Source organism: Amblyomma americanum, chromosome 10 (genome assembly GCF_052857255.1).
Source record: "Amblyomma americanum isolate KBUSLIRL-KWMA chromosome 10, ASM5285725v1, whole genome shotgun sequence".
NCBI lineage: Eukaryota > Metazoa > Arthropoda > Arachnida > Ixodida > Ixodidae > Amblyomma > Amblyomma americanum.
Genome location: NC_135506.1, coordinates 10,894,666 through 10,910,279, shown reverse-complemented (window position 1 = coordinate 10,910,279; position 15,614 = coordinate 10,894,666). Strand labels below are relative to the sequence as shown.

The following is a 15,614-nucleotide window of genomic DNA, read 5'->3' as shown; positions in this document are numbered from 1 at the left end:
CCAGTTTCCCAAAGGCAAGACAGAGTTGGCACACATGCTGTGCCTCAGCAAATGCCGTACGTCACACCGAGCCACCTGCCTGAGGTAAGGCTGGCACAGGGACAGCAGCGAACCATGGATAGTGACTGCAACTGCCGCCAGGTGGAAGTAGTCGAACAGGACGGGAATGTGGTGGTGCAGTCCACGGCTGGGGTCCAAGTGCAGGGTGAGAAGCCGCGAGCTGACGCATTGAATTGTCTTGTGGTGGTCAGGGCTGTTGGGAACAGAACGACAGAAATAGTCTGCTTCCTCCAAGGATGCTGTTGCAAGAAAATTCAGCGAAAAAGTTGGCCACTTGACAGCTCAGTTAAGTGCAGGAAAATAAATGACACTGAACCTGCACGGAAGCATCCTGGGCACAGAAATCAGGCAAATACTGCTGTATTAACAAGGTTTTAAAACGAATTTCTGCAGTGATTTTGAAGATCAGCAACATTCCTATACCATTCGAGAGTTTTGTAAGCAGGACTGAATGTCCTGTAATACAAGTGTTGTCACCTGTACAGCCAAGTGGTATCAGAAAAGAACCATTATGAACTAAACTAGACACACAAAAAAAGAAACCAGGACTTGCCCAAAGTTTTGATCAGTGAACCAAAGTTCAACAGAGAGCTGGAAGTCTGTTTTTGCCAGTATGTCCCGAACCTGCATAGAGTAAAAACATTAAAGTATGGCATTCACAGATTATGCATAATACAAGCTTCTACCAAGCCAGCGCACAAATAATCGAAGCAGAGTAACAACAAACCTGTACGCATGTCACTAGCAATTACGAATGTACCTAAAAAAGAAAGGGTGAATTTCTCAAATATTTCTACTTGAGAAGTAAACAGCAACTAATGCTGCAACAAATTTTTGTGGGCACATTACAAGTATGGTCGTCATAGCCTAGTAATCAGCAATTCGCCTTTTTTGCATGGCCTCTCCCCCTCTGCGCTGTCTCGAGCTCCACTGGTTGAAAACAAGCCACCACATCCTAGAGTGCATGTGCAGTTCACGCTGGCGAGAATAGCAAGTGATAGATGGCGGCGCCTCTCTCTCTCGCATGCACGCATGCACACGCACGCACACAGCACTTCACATGTGCAATTGGCATGTCATGGAAGTAGATAGCGCCTGTGTCGCCCACAATATTCTGGGTAGCAGATGAATATTCATGTGCTACCTGAAGGGCGGCACATCCTGTGAAAACGAAGGATTACCAGAACGCGACCATACAACAAACACTAAATTAGAGAGCAGCCTCCAACCACACAACTACAAGGGGCAAAATATAAATAACAACATGACAGCAGTTGCAACACTCAGCCTCAAGCCATATATTTTATATAATATACACCAAGTTCCAACCCATCACTTAAAAAGGTTCGATGTGCAGCCACTGTTGTGTAATGAACGCTCAGCTTTACATTTTGCATAATATTGCTTCACCTTAACTTCTTCTAATGAGAAACAACAGTTAAAAGACAGTGGCCAAGAGACAACCAGGGCAGACAGAAACTGAAAATTGAAAACTGGTTCTTTGAGGAGAGGAAATGGCGCAGTATTGTCTCAATCTTGATGGACACTGAACCGCGCCATAAGGGAAGGGAGGAAGGTGGGAGTGAAAGAAGAAAGAGACAAAGCAGAGTGCTCCGGAATAATTTAAACTACTTGGGGATCTTTAACGTGCACTGACATCCCACACCACACGGACGCCTTAGTGTTTCGCCTCCATCGAAACGCTGCCGCCACGGCCGGGTTCAAATCAGAGAACTCCGGCTCAGTAGCCGAGCACCCTAACCTCTGAGCCACCACGGCAGGTAGACAGACAGAAGTAATTCTTTGTTTTGTGCAGCATTTACATGACACTGGTCATGAAACCAAAAATATTCCCACTTTAGGTCCTACAATGCCGCATGTGATGAATTACCTTATTCACAGCAGCCACTGAAAGCAAAAGCTACACCCAAACAGTATTATACACACCCACCAACCAAATTAACCACTACCACAAAATTATTAACGCCGCTTTAAGGTTAGCATAGGGGAACGATCTGTAACCATCTCTAAGAGGGGCAAACAGCAAAAGAAAGAAAAAGAAAGTCGCAATTTAAAGCCTAATTAAGACCTTATATGAACTCTTCCGCCAAGTGGGCAACAGCCAAATGGTGAGCATGAGCTGCTGAAGCCAGCCGCACCAACCAATAAGTAGGAAGAGGGTTGGGGTATTGTGAGGAACGGATGGATGGCTGTGGGGCAAGCGAAAAGGACATGTCCCGCATTCGCTAAGGGCAGGGGCAGTTCGGGAAGGAGGAAGCAAGCTGTTGCACATCCCGAGAACAAAAGACAACATAGTCTCACAACACAAGGGCGAAGCAACATACCCTGTGTGCATCGACAAGAGCATGGACTTTGAATACAATGGTATCGTCCAAGTGGACCTCTTCGTTCTTGTACAGTATCTGGAAAGTCTTGCTCACAGCCGTGCCATTCACGATACAGGCAGGAAAAACTATGGGCAGCGCTGCAAGGGACAGAAAACGCAACAGGCAGGCTGTGAGAAAAAGCGGTCATCTAAAACAGCTTACTGGACAAGAAGCCCAAGCTTGAAAATAAACGAATTTTAGTGTGGTGCCACTTTGGAACCAGTTGGAATATGTGGAAACACATTTACTGCAACTGCTGCACGAATCTAATAAAATTAATTGCATTTAAATGAAATGAAACTAAACTATGAGGTTTAACTTCTCGAAGCAGCACAAGGACTATGAGGGATGCCGCTGAGAAGGGCTCCGGGTTACTTTCGACCAACTGGGGTTTTTGGACATAAGCTGAAATACTGCACAGCACACAAGCGTCTTTGCACTTCACCTCCATAAAAATTCGGCCCCCATGGCTAGAAATGAACCAGAACCTTTCGGATCAGCAGGCAAACACCAAAGCCACTAAGCCACCGCGGCACGCAATTGCATTTAAAAAGTCAAATTGAAACCATGGTGAACGACAGAAGCAGAATTTCCACTTAAGGCCTCAGTTTTTCCTTTCGCAGAAGCTTGCCAAAAACTGCACAACTTGGAAATTTCAGTTTAATTTTTACAAACTCAAGTGCTCTCTGTCTGAGCAGGCACTACTGATGTCGTCAGTGATTCTGGACGTCAGCACTTCACATTAAATGCTAATATGAAAGTCCCACATACTAGATCAGTCCTAACAAGAGAGAGAGAAAAAAAAAAAACCCTGGCTCATACCATAACCTTGAATCACTGTGTTTCTAGGCAGGTGAACTTCAACTTTGGCTGGAAGCCTCTGTGGTACCTTGAGAGACAATCGAATTTGGTAGTACCTGCAGGAATGAGCAAAAAAAAAGTACAGGTAAGTTTACAACCATCCACTTTACATTTTTTCCAGCAGTACAAAATTCTTCATGCAAACCACATGTATGAATACATACAGACTCTTACGCTCACATTACTTTTAACATGTCAGCTTTCGGTCACTTTTAGCAATTACTGGTCCATTGCAGCATCACACTAACATCCTAAACACACGCAGTAAAGACACACTGCTCGTACCCTTTTTCCGCACCGATTACAAGCTCCAGTCCTTACGTCACAATCTTCCATCCATATTAAGCAAATATCAACACATTAAATGTTTAACACGTGTTCAACTGCTACAGCTTTTTTCCAATTTGTAATGCAGTTTTTCGCAACAGTGTTTCCTAGTTATTCTTTCACAGTTTCCTTCCAACTGCTCACGAAGATGCCTTCTCATTTTTCATGCGATTTGTGTCAATCTGTAACAAAAAATGCAGTGTTTGTGTACGCATTTGCTAATAACCTACTTGTAAGTGTTTCTTATGTCTTGTAAAGCTGAATATTTCATGTTAACCTTTTTTTCATCATTATTATTATTATTGTTATTATTTAGTGGTCTCGTCTATGCTGCCTTGTAAGGGTTGCCTCGGCCTCGTCAAGCTGTTTGATTACGGCTTTTAGCCCAGGTGACCCACCAGCCTTTCTGGTAAATAAAGATCAAATTCAAGTATGTTGTTTCAAACAAATTCAGCATGATCATATAATGGCTGGGAGATTTTTGTCATGTTAGCTGGTGAACACAGTAAAAATGTTTCTAAAAACACTACACTTGACAGCCTGCTCTTTGACACCATCATGAAGACTTCCACTTTGTGGAAAATAATACATCCGTGAATGAATATTACATGCACTTTCAAATGCCTACTGCCTTCCCTTGTCAGAAGCTACTTACAACTTTGCAGCCATCATGACACCTCTTGCACAATTTGTGCATATACCTGTGCAACATGAACAGTAGGCAGTTGATGTTCGAAAAAATTTAATTGGATTTCTTCAGGCCTGCATAGATCACATGGGCAGAAAAAAAGTAGCGAATAGGAATGGCGAGCCACAACTAAAAGGGCTAAATGCTTATCGGAAATGAGTTACTTTCAACATGTCACATACGCAAGTATTGTTCCAGGAAGTCCTAGCATCAGGACAATTAGCACTGGAAATGGCACATCACTGCTTATCACCACAGCCTATCAGTTCTCTGAAGAGTTTTCCATATCTGATATGCTGCCATGTCAATCGGCTGAATAAGAATATGCCGCCTGCAAACCAGACCAAAGTGCGGTGCACAATGTGAACATTGTTAACCACATTACAGCATATCATAGCATATCATATCATTACAGCATAACACAACAAACTAGTGCAATGCGAGAGCACGTGCTTCTCTATCTTTCAACTTAATATGCACATTTTTTCTCCAGCAATCAGTATTTAGTGGATTAATTTAACATGTCATAAGTCAGTAAAATGTAACACTTATATCACATAGTACAAAAAACTATATACGTTAGATGTCAATTATTCACAAGCTTCGCTCATGAAGCTTTATCGACCAGTAAAACACAACTCACTGAGAAACTGTATACTGCAATTCTAACTCAACAACAAGCCATGTCTGCAGATTACTACACAATATGGAACATTAACATCACAAGACGCCATCAAAGGACATCAGCAAACCGAGCTCAAATAGGGCAAATATCAAAAACATCACATGATGTTACAGCAAACGAATTTTGTGTACGCGCAAGAATTTTTGAACATCAATCAGAGGGTCAGAAGAGACAGCTCACCCTCGCTGGAAAAGGTCAACATTGCTGAACTTGTAGAGCTCGATGAAAAACTCTACTGATGCCTGGAGTTCAGCCATGCCTCGAGTCTTCACAGCATTGAGGCTCGATCTCTGAGCACACGAGAGAATTCATACACGATCGATGAAACACTGCCACCAAAGGTATCAATTAACGCATCCGCTAGCAGTACAAAGCAAAGCTCCCTCCCCCTTTTTTTTCCCGTCGATTCTATCGTGCCAACATATGTGGAAAGCTTCCAACACAGCACAGAGTTGTGTAACACTCGTCTGCTATTATCCACTCTCATCAAACTGACATGCCCCGAGTGCTTCTGACGTGAATCATGCGTACGGGCACCAACCACGAGCAAATGGAAATATATCGAGATCGCGCGTCGGAATTGGTATGATATAACGGTTTTGTACAAACATCAATGATACATAAATGAGTAAATAGCAACTAAGTACAGATTACGCACGAAAAACAGCTCTAGGCAGGGCCATCATTTCAGCGCTAGGGTGAAGCGTGTCACGAGCCGAAAAGTTTTTTTTTAATCAATGGAGAGCTAAACTTGCCCCAGGCATTAAATGGCCCACGCGAACCCTGCTAAATTTAAGCGCAACGGCTCATGGAAACAGGCCAGATTTATGAGATATTGACAATAAGTCGCATGGTACGTCGTTTTAACAAGAGAAGACGCACTTTTACTAGTATTTCGCTCTTTCCCAAGCCAGTTTCATATCCGGTGAAAGATGTTACGCAATCGCGACACTTATGAAACAAGTGCCAGGAAGTGCACCGCGCAGCATCAGACTGTGTCGTGCAGGACTCGGAACAAAACGCTATCGGGAACGAGCTATCTTTTAGAAGAGATTACTGCTGATAAGTGAAACTAAACAAAAGTACCAAGCAGCTGCGCGGTATCACAATCGCACGCCGACAAGGGCCGACGACGACGCAACTCACAACCGGGGACTTACTGATAACGGTTTCAGTAAAATGCAGCCATCTGAACTTCTTGCCGTGGCACATTGCAGCGCTTGTGGTTCACACTTTTGGCACGAATAGCCGTCGGAAAAGAATTAAGCCTAAGCCAAGAGCTTGCCAGAGTAACCGGCATCGAAACAGACATGGCAGGCATCTGCTGTAGCGCGCACAGCGCGTAAACACACAGCCAAAAAGTACCGATGATGCGCTGCACCACTCAGGCGACTAACAGAGACTAAGCAAAACGAAGCACCGTTTGTGCCAGTGCCAAACATCTAGAACAGCTTCAATGGCATCAAACGAAGCGGCCATTTTCAAACAGAAATCCAGGACGCCTGTGTTGGCAGAGGGAAGACAACTTGATCAGCTGATGCGATAACGGAACATGGCTGTTCGAGCCCGAGTTGCCCTGCTTGGTTTCGGTTGCGTTTTCCACCAAAAATATTCCACGCACCTCCGGTTTCGAGCGCTTTCCAAATATGAACTTCCTAGAGCAGACCGCTTCAGTCTCTCCGGCATCGTTAACTGCTGGTTGCTAAAGAAGAGGAGCTTGGTCGATTATTCCATGGCTAAAATAGGCAGACTTGCTGCCATTAGTTACCTTATTTTATTATGTTAGCCGCCTCGATGGCTCAGTGGTTATGGCTACTGACCCGAAAGACGCGGGTTCGACCCTGGCCACGGCGGTTGAATTTCGATGGAGGCGAAATTATAGACCCGTGTAGTGTGCGATGTCAGTGCACGGTTAAACAACCCGAGGTGGTCTAAATTTCCGGAGCCCTTCACAACGGCGCTCCTCATAGCCTGAGAGTCGCTTTGGGACGTCAAATCCCCATAAACCAAACCAAGCCTAACTATATTTTGTTGAATACTTCTTGCGGAGCTACTTTGCCCCCATCCCTGGTGGCGGGCTGGCATCCAGACGCTGAAGCCAGTGTCGAGAAGACAAGATCGCTGTAATGCCGTAAAAGGACCGCTATATAGTGAACGGGTGGTAGTTTTACAGCACTAGCTCTTTCCTGCAGTTCTGCCCCGTTGGCGATGGCGTCTGCCAGACCGCCACTGGAAACCCTCAATTAAAAATGCACCTATCACCTATGATCCTGGTACCTTCTACCCAGCGCCCGCAGCTTGCATGGTTGCGGTGGCAATTGTGGTTGTTGTTAATTGTCCTCAAGAAGATTAATTGTTGTTGTTGCCCTCAATAAGATAATGGCGCGTACCCACTGCGGTGGCAATGCCTTCGCCTACCTTGAGCCCAATGCCATCGTTTCGAAGGTTTAAGGAACACTGAGGACGACTCCACGAAATTGTTGCTCTATGTAAAAATTGGTTCTCTGGCTTTTTCAAGATATGAACTGATGTTTGTACGACAGGAAAAGACGTGTTTGTCGGCGAGAAAATTTGATTTAAGACTCTTCCCACCAGTCGAGTCAAACTCGTGACATCATCATCAGCCTGATCAGCCTTACCGAATAACGTAAAATTGAATAAATTACAAATTTCTAGCGGCTTCATTTAAGAGGACCATTGGTCAAGCGAATGAGGAGTCCAATGAGAATTTGAACAGTTATCTATTCAGCCCTAATAACCGCAAAGCTTTGTACCGCTTCATGGAACACACCCATACAACTCCGACCTCTCAGGTCACACAGTTCGTGGTCTTATCACCAGAGGATGCAAAAGATCAACTTGACCACATAGCACAAGGCCTTGCTCTGCGCTTTCAGGCGCGGTTGGCGGTTCCATTCGTACTACCCCCTCCGCGCGCAGACTTTACTGCGGTTACATCCTCTGAATTATTTTCCATTGTTTCTGGCCTCAAACCTGCAGCTCCCGGATGCGATGGAATCTCTATTGGTATGTTGAAATCTCTTGTGCAAGAATTTACCTCGGATGTTTTGCATATGGTTAATGTCTCTCCGGAGAAATCTTGGCTCCCTCTAATAATCTTACTTCTTAAGGATCCCAAAAAGGGGTTCGAAATGGACAACATTCGACCCATTTCCCTCTTGTCTAATTTAGTTAAAGTTATTGAACGAATTGTGCACACCCGTCTTACAGATCATGTTCTAGCGGTACAAGCCTTCAGTGCTTCTCGGATAGGGTTTCGTTGGGGGTGCTCGATTTGGACCGCACACTTGGATCTGGAAAGTAGAATTAGGATGACAATGGGGAAGCAAGAGGTCGCGGCTTTAGTCACCTTGGATATTGCTAAAGCGTATGACAGTGTTGAACATTCAATTTTATTGAACAAGCTGGTCGAAATTCGGCCGCCTTTTTATATTATTGCATGGGTTCAGGAATTCCTAAAAGAAAGGCGATTCTTCTGTTCGGACGGTTCTTTTACGTCCGAGACTTTTTCACAGACTAGAGGCGTGCCGCAGGGCTCCGTACTGTCTCCGTTACTTTTCAACATACTGGTGCGAGATATACCTATTCAGGGTGACGTCAAGGTGTATGTATATGCAGACGACATTGCCTTTTTCGCTTCTTCTAGAGACATACACTCACTTTACCAGCTTTTGCAGACCTACCTCAATGCACTGGAAGTATGGCTGGGCAAGTTACACTTAACTCTAAACGTGAACAAATCTTCAGTTCTCATTTTTCCTCCAGCGTCCCCTCTTTATATCAGTCGACAGTATTGTGGCGCCCAAATCCCGCAAGTGCAGTCCTTAAAGTATCTAGGGGTCATTTACGATCCTCACCTCGACTGGCGACCTCATATCAAAAGTATAGCCTTAAATGGTGAGCGAGCTCTCGGTCGCCTCATGCGAATCAGCAATAGGAAATTTGGTATGCGCAGAGACACTCTCTTATTTCTCTACAAAACTTACGTTAGACCAATTTTGGAGTTCGGTTGCGTTCTGTTCTCCGGTTGCCCTAGATATAAAATTAACCGCTGATGCTTTTGGAGAGACGTGCTCTACGGCTATGCCTGGGTCTACCAAAATCAGTGGCCAATTGTGTCCTCTTTCTGGAAGCTCGCATACGGGACTTGAACTCCCGCTTCCAACTTCTCACAGTGCGCACCTTCCTACGGGGACTTGAGCCAATGCCTGGAGTGGCCCCTCCGATTTTTTTGACAACCCCGGCATTCTTTCTAGCTAAACATTGGCCGATCTACAAACTGCCTCAATTTGTGTTCACAGAGCACCTTTTGTCCAAAATTGCAGTCACGCTTAGGTCCGTGCAATGCGTCACCGATTTGCAGGCTGCACCAACTGTTTGCTTTGACCATGTGATGCCGCTTTACGCAAAGCAATTACCTGCCAACATGCTAAATTGTCTCCTGGAGGATTATCTATTGCAGTATCCGAGCCATGCTGCAATTTTTACGGATGCCTCTCAGCAAGCCGAAAAGGCAGCAGTAGGTGTTTATTCACAAACACTAGATTGGCGTTACTCTCTTCGGATCACTGATTATACTCCAATTTACACTCCTGAATTTCTCGCTATCGGTTTGGCCCTTCAAAGCGTTCCCAGCAATATTGATCAAGTCATCATTCTCTCGGACTGCCGCTCAGTCTTGGCTGCACTGGAAAGCTCGCAAAATACTCTCCTTTATCGATCCCTATTGTACTTCGTGCCACGTCATGTCATAGAGGGGCGTTTTCAGTGGATACCAGGACATTGTGGCATTTCTTCCAATTCCATGGCTGATTTCCTCGCGAAATCTGCCATCAATGGCCCTATTGCCCAGGGCGTTCCAAACCTCATACTTCTGACCACGTCCCGGTATGAACGCTTCCAAATTCACCATTACCTGAGCCATGAGCCCATCCTTGGTGCAGCGGATTTCGAACATTTGAAATTCCCATGAAATATACGTTACTGTACATCAAGACAATGTGAGGTTTCTATGACACTGCTGCGTTGTAGGATACCTCGCCTTAATCTATACTTATGCCGTTCGGGGTTCACGCCGTCGAATCTATGTGCGTCATGCGGGGACGTTGAATCCATAGATCATTTCATCCTCTACTGCCGGCGATTTGCCCGACAGAGAATTCAGTTTTTGGTAAATCCGCTTGCTCAATCAGGACTGCCGTTTACTCTTCCTGTCCTCCTCTCATTCGGTACAACCGTCAAAGGGCATGCCATTTGGCAAGTGTGCCAACTACTCCACAAGTATATCAGTGCAACTGGGAGATTTTTGTGTTAATTTCTAGATTTATTTATTTATTTATTTTTTATTTTATTTCATTTTTTTTTCAAACTTTCATTCACTCAAAATTATTTGCTTTCTTATCAATCCTCACATTAGTAATTCTACTCACACAGCTTTGTTTCCTTGATTTACAACTCGATTTCCTCATGCTCAATCAAATTAAGGATTTCCTTTTCACTCCCAATCTTAATTGATAAATCGGTTGAGATTCCCTTAGATTAGACACTCCCTGTTTGGACCTGCACCAAACCCTGGCCAATCCCCCACTCTGGGTATGTGCCATCATCTTTTCAGGCAACGACAACAACAACGTTATACTCTGCGGAGCGGGAATTTATTGAGACGCGTTTAAGAAAGAACTGAACACGTTTTTATTAGTCCTGTTTGTTTTTTCTTCCTCATATTTTTCTCTGATTCATCGTGTCGATTACTGGTGTTTTTTTTTCATTCCTTGTTGCTTGCTTTTCCATAAAACTCAAGATATACATCTTAACTTTTTGATATGAAAAAAATGTTGACGCCCCCTGGTTGTGAGCATGATGTGATGTGACAATTAAGGCTTTAAATACGTACCCTGGAGCAAAAAATAAAACAAGTTGTTAGTAGCACTCATCTCTGTCCTGTCGTGTCATCGTTCTCTCGCCGTGTGTCTTTTTTAGCGCTGACCTGTTTCAAACAAATGCTTAACCAACTAGCCCCGCACCAAGTTTTACTAAAGCCTTACCGAAAACGGTTAATCGTCACCGCTTTGAAGTGAATGGTGGCGTAGCGTTGCTTCCGAGATCCACGCAAAATATATCAGTGTCGATGCATGCATTTCACTCGCGAAATCGGCCGATGATGGCGACACCTTCGTATTTGGTCTAAAAGCTCCGTTCTAGGTGAGGCCATAGGCGTAATTAAGCATATGGGGACGGGTGGGGGGGGGGGGCACGAACTTTATATCGTATTGTTCTCTGTTACCCAGGCTACCCCCCCCCCCCCCCCCACCCTTATAGGGTCCTGTACGCGCCTATGGCTACAGTTGTCTTCTTGTGATTAGAACCCGATACCGGCAGATCCTAGCCGCGGCTGTCGAATTTCGATGGAGGCAAAATTCTAGAGGCCCGTGCACTGTGCGACGTCAGTGCACGTTAAAGAACCCCTGGTGTTCGAAATTTCCGGAACCCCTCACTACGACGTCCCTCATAGCCCGAGTCGTTTTGGGACGTTAAACTCCCATAAACCAAACCTAAAGAACCCCAGGTGGCCGAAATTTCAGGAGCCCTTCACTACGGCGTTCATCAAAGCCTGAGTCGATTTGGGACGTTAAATCCCCATAAAATCAAAACAAAAAAGGTCCCGATGCCCTATCAATACAGGTCAGCTATTTGTCCTCAATGTCGCTTTTACTTGTCTTCCTGTATGGCGCAGGTCTTATCCCTAACCCTGAACTGCGTCTCTTTTGTGAATATGATTACCTTGGTTCTGAAATGACTTTGATGGTCATATCCTATTGCAACAGATCTGTACAGGTTGTCCCTGTGAGCATTATAGTTAAATTTAAAGCTCTGCGTTGGGCCTATAATTTACGAATAATTTTGTAAAATTGCTGCCCGCAGCTGATCATGGCGACACCTCACCAAGCGTTCTTAGCCCCTACCCCGATGACATGAATGGACAATCTGGATGAGCCTTCTCATTGGGCGTGCCCAACTGGCGTGGGCGGGATGGGTCACTGCGGGTTGCAGTGTCGACTTGCTTTCTTTATTTATTTTCTGACGTGTCAGCGTGTATGAGTTGATGAGGGAGAGGAGGAGCATCATTTTAGTCTATTATGTCTCCGCTGTTAATGAAGCTGGCCTAAATTACCGCAGCAACCATCCTCCGCTTGCGCTTTACGCTATCGCCATACAGTCCTCCTTCCTCGGTAACCATCTTCCGGTTGGCGATTCCTCTGCACTTGTCACATTGTCCGCGATACTTGCACAGAAACCATCTCCAGGACGGTCCCTGTGGGAACCCTCCTCCGTTTACGCCTTTGTATGCTTTCGACATAAGCCTCCTCCTTCCACGGTAATGCTCCTCCTCCTCCTTCACGGTAACTACCCTCCTCTGGTTCCAGTGGCAGCCATCCACCGGTGGCGGCTTTTTACGCTCTTGCCATACCCTCCTAGTAGTAGTAGTAGTAGTAGTAGTAGTAGTAGTAGTAGTAGTAGTAGTAGTAGTAGTAGAAGGAGAAGAGGAATAAGAACTATTTTGTTTGGTTGCTCAGCCTCCTGGCCAATCCCTCGCCGTTGGTATGTCCCATTAAGCCTGAAGACATCACCATCAGAAGGGAGCGGGCCCGGAGCACCAGTGCCACATGATGCCATCTGCACTCCTTGAATCGCGGTTTCGATCAAAGAGTTTTCGTCCGTTTTTCTTTAGTGCTAGAGACCATGCCGTTGCCACCGAGCACACGATCAACAACGGTTCGTATTTGTGATCAATGGTTAGGCGCTGGACATATGCAGTTGACCGCGACGTCATGACAATGGGTTGACGTCACTGGTTGGATGAAACCTCCTTTGAGGGGCATTTGAAAAAAAAAGAAAACTGTTGGTCAGGAAATGAAAGGTGCAGTAACTGTCTCACTTGTCGATGGACACCTACTACGCCATGAGGGAAGAGAGAAGGTGGCAATTAATGATAATAATAATAATTGGTTTTGGGGGGAAAGGAAATGGCGCAGTATCTGTCTCATATATCGTTGGACACCTGAACCGCGCCGTAAGGGATGGGTAAAGGAGGGAGTGAAAGAAGAGAGGAACAAATAGGTCCGTAGTGGAGGGCTCCGGAATAATTTCGACCACCTGGGGATCTTTAACGTGCACTGACATCGCACAGCACACGGGCGCCTTAGCGTTTTTCCTCCATAAAAACGCAGCCGCCGCGGTCGGGTTCGAACCCGGGAACTCCGGATCAGTAGTCGAGCGCCCTAACCACTGAGCCACCGCGGCGGGCACAGATAAAGAGATGCCGTAGTGGAGGGCCCCGGAATAATTTCGACCACCTGGGGATCCTTAACGTGCACTGAAAGCTTAAAGTTGTGTTAGACTACTTCAAGAAAGAAAAAATGCGCTACAGGGCAGGAGGCATGAAAAGACTGTAGATGATTTACTATAGTGTTCGAGTCCATGGTAGGGAGAGATTCGGCAGATGGTTCTTGATAATCACAAAGTGAACAAGACAGGGAAAACCTCAGGGCGCTTGCCAACGTTTCGAAAAGACAAGTCCTCTTGTCGGGGCCGTTGGCAAGATCCCTGAGGCTTTCCCCTTCCTTGCTAACTTTGTGATTATACTGTTGGAGAATTAAATATATACTATACGTCCATATTATATTCATTTTTAAAAATAGGCTTTTTGAGGTAATGAATATTTCTGCGGCATAGTAATACCATTGTTGGCAGACGTTAAAAAACAGGGAAATCATGTTAACTAGTAAAATGATTAACTAATTTCTAATAGTTCACTTCTAACATATTACAGTTAGACAGTTGCAATTAGCTATTTTTAACCGGCCGTTAGTAATAGCCATATCAGTTGTTCTAAAATGCGATTACTGTCGCCACTGTGGCTCAACTAAATTTGGCTACATCGTGCCAGAATACATGCGCATTCGAGAAGCCTGCAGGCAAGGCAACCCTTCCAGCACCCGTACCAGTCGAAACAGAAAAATTTGTCGAGCCGCAGCGCCAAGGGTAACCGTGTTTTCGAAATTCTAGAAACTGATATGGCTATTACTAGCGGCCGGTTACAAATCTCTGATTGCAACCAGGTGTCTATCGGTAACAGTGAAAAAGAAAACTATTAGAATTTACTTCGTCTCTTCGCTAGTTAGTACGATTCACCTGTTTCTTGACGTCCGTGAACACTGATATCACTATGCGACTAAAAGCTTCTCTTGACGTCAAAAACACTATTTTTAAAAATTTGTGATCGGCTTCCCTGAAAAACCTGGCATACTATAAATACATAGTATAACGAGAGTATACTACACATCCGCCTATACTACGGAGAGTTTTAGTACAGCCGCATGATCGTATGTGGATGTGCTGTGTGGCAACTCGTTCCCGTTAAGAATACAAGGAGATGGCTGAATCGGGCTGGTTGGTTCATGTTGAACGTTACGGCGAAACAGCGCTGATGGACGGGGCGGAAGAGGAGGCAGACACAGCGCATTTTTCTGTCTCCTCTTCCGTCCCGTCCGTCAGCGCTGTTTCGCAGTACTATCTATTAAGAATACTCTGACAGGAAGCTAACACCAAGTGGAGCCGCTTACACACCAGTACGCATGCGTAGTAGTACCCTGTTGGTCTGCCGTACGCTATTGCACCTGAACTGAGGAAAAGAATCCATTTTAACCGTTAGCTATATTGCAAAAACTCATTTCGCGCTCTGAGGACAGCGTGCGAAGTCCGAAATCACAGCGCATGTTTTGAACATCGCGCGCAGGGAGCGCTACCGCATTGGCCGGTTGATGCGGTACATGCTGGAGCATGCGCAGTCGCTATCAACGCGCGAGAGGCAGCAACGTTCTTCTAAAGTTTCGATCGCGGCCTTTAAGGCGCGGAAAGGTTTGTCTATCTTGAAATAAGAGGCGTTTCCGGTTTCGACTGTCAATTCGCATACATATCCAGTTGCTTAAACGGTAATTAACAGATTTAAACTAAATGAGTGGACAGGTATGATGCAGAACATACTCCTGAGCGCTCTGGACTGCTTCCAGCACGCATGAAGTCACCCAGTGAGCGGTTGGCTCGGCCGTTTAAATGAAACCGTGACGGCTACCCCTGTTGCCGAAGTGCAGCCGTGCAAATTTGAAACTTATGGCGTATTCCAATCGTCGATCCAGAGCAGATTTTTTTTTGCTCCACGAAGCAGAAGAGCGTGCTTCAGTAAACAATTTGGATTCAGTTCCTCAGTTATGATTGAACCTTGATGGATATTTGGCTCCTTGGAGTGTTCGGAGGGCTGCTCCAGATGACCGACTGGAATACGCTATTAAAAATAAACAAATCAACGATGTATGCTGTATTTAATTGATTTTAGTTTGCATTTTTCGCTCGGGATTGGCGTAGGGCCAACTCAACTCCACTTCATCGTCTTGCTTCAGCTCGGCAGACCAAACACGTTGCTAGGGGAGGCTGCGGCGGGTTTTCCGCTGGGGTCAGCTGCAGCCTACGAAAGGGCAGGAGCGCACGTGACAAGTGTGCCAGTTGCCGGCAGCAGCAGTCAATGGCG

At 45.4% G+C, this 15,614-nt stretch overlaps 1 protein-coding gene across 4 annotated transcripts in view; it reads right to left on the bottom strand.

Annotated features, from left to right (window-relative positions):
• The window catches only part of LOC144107477 (protein FAM135A), a 32,136-nt gene extending 25,633 nt beyond the window's left edge, over window positions 1–6,503 (bottom strand). For 2 of the 4 annotated variants that reach the window (XM_077640491.1, XM_077640493.1), the window contains exons 1-6: window positions 6,169–6,309; window positions 5,189–5,298; window positions 3,270–3,364; window positions 2,406–2,545; window positions 614–684; window positions 76–253 (exon numbers count right to left, since the gene is read on the bottom strand). In XM_077640491.1, the coding sequence (XP_077496617.1) occupies window positions 76–253; window positions 614–684; window positions 2,406–2,545; window positions 3,270–3,364; window positions 5,189–5,265 (561 nt within the window). In that variant the 5' untranslated portion in view covers window positions 5,266–5,298; window positions 6,169–6,309. Of the gene's footprint in view, window positions 1–75; window positions 254–613; window positions 685–2,405; window positions 2,546–3,269; window positions 3,365–5,188; window positions 5,299–6,168 lie in introns of all 4 variants that reach the window. The other 2 variants (XM_077640492.1, XM_077640494.1) reach the window with 2 other exon arrangements.
• Window positions 6,504–15,614: the final 9,111 nt, after the last annotated feature.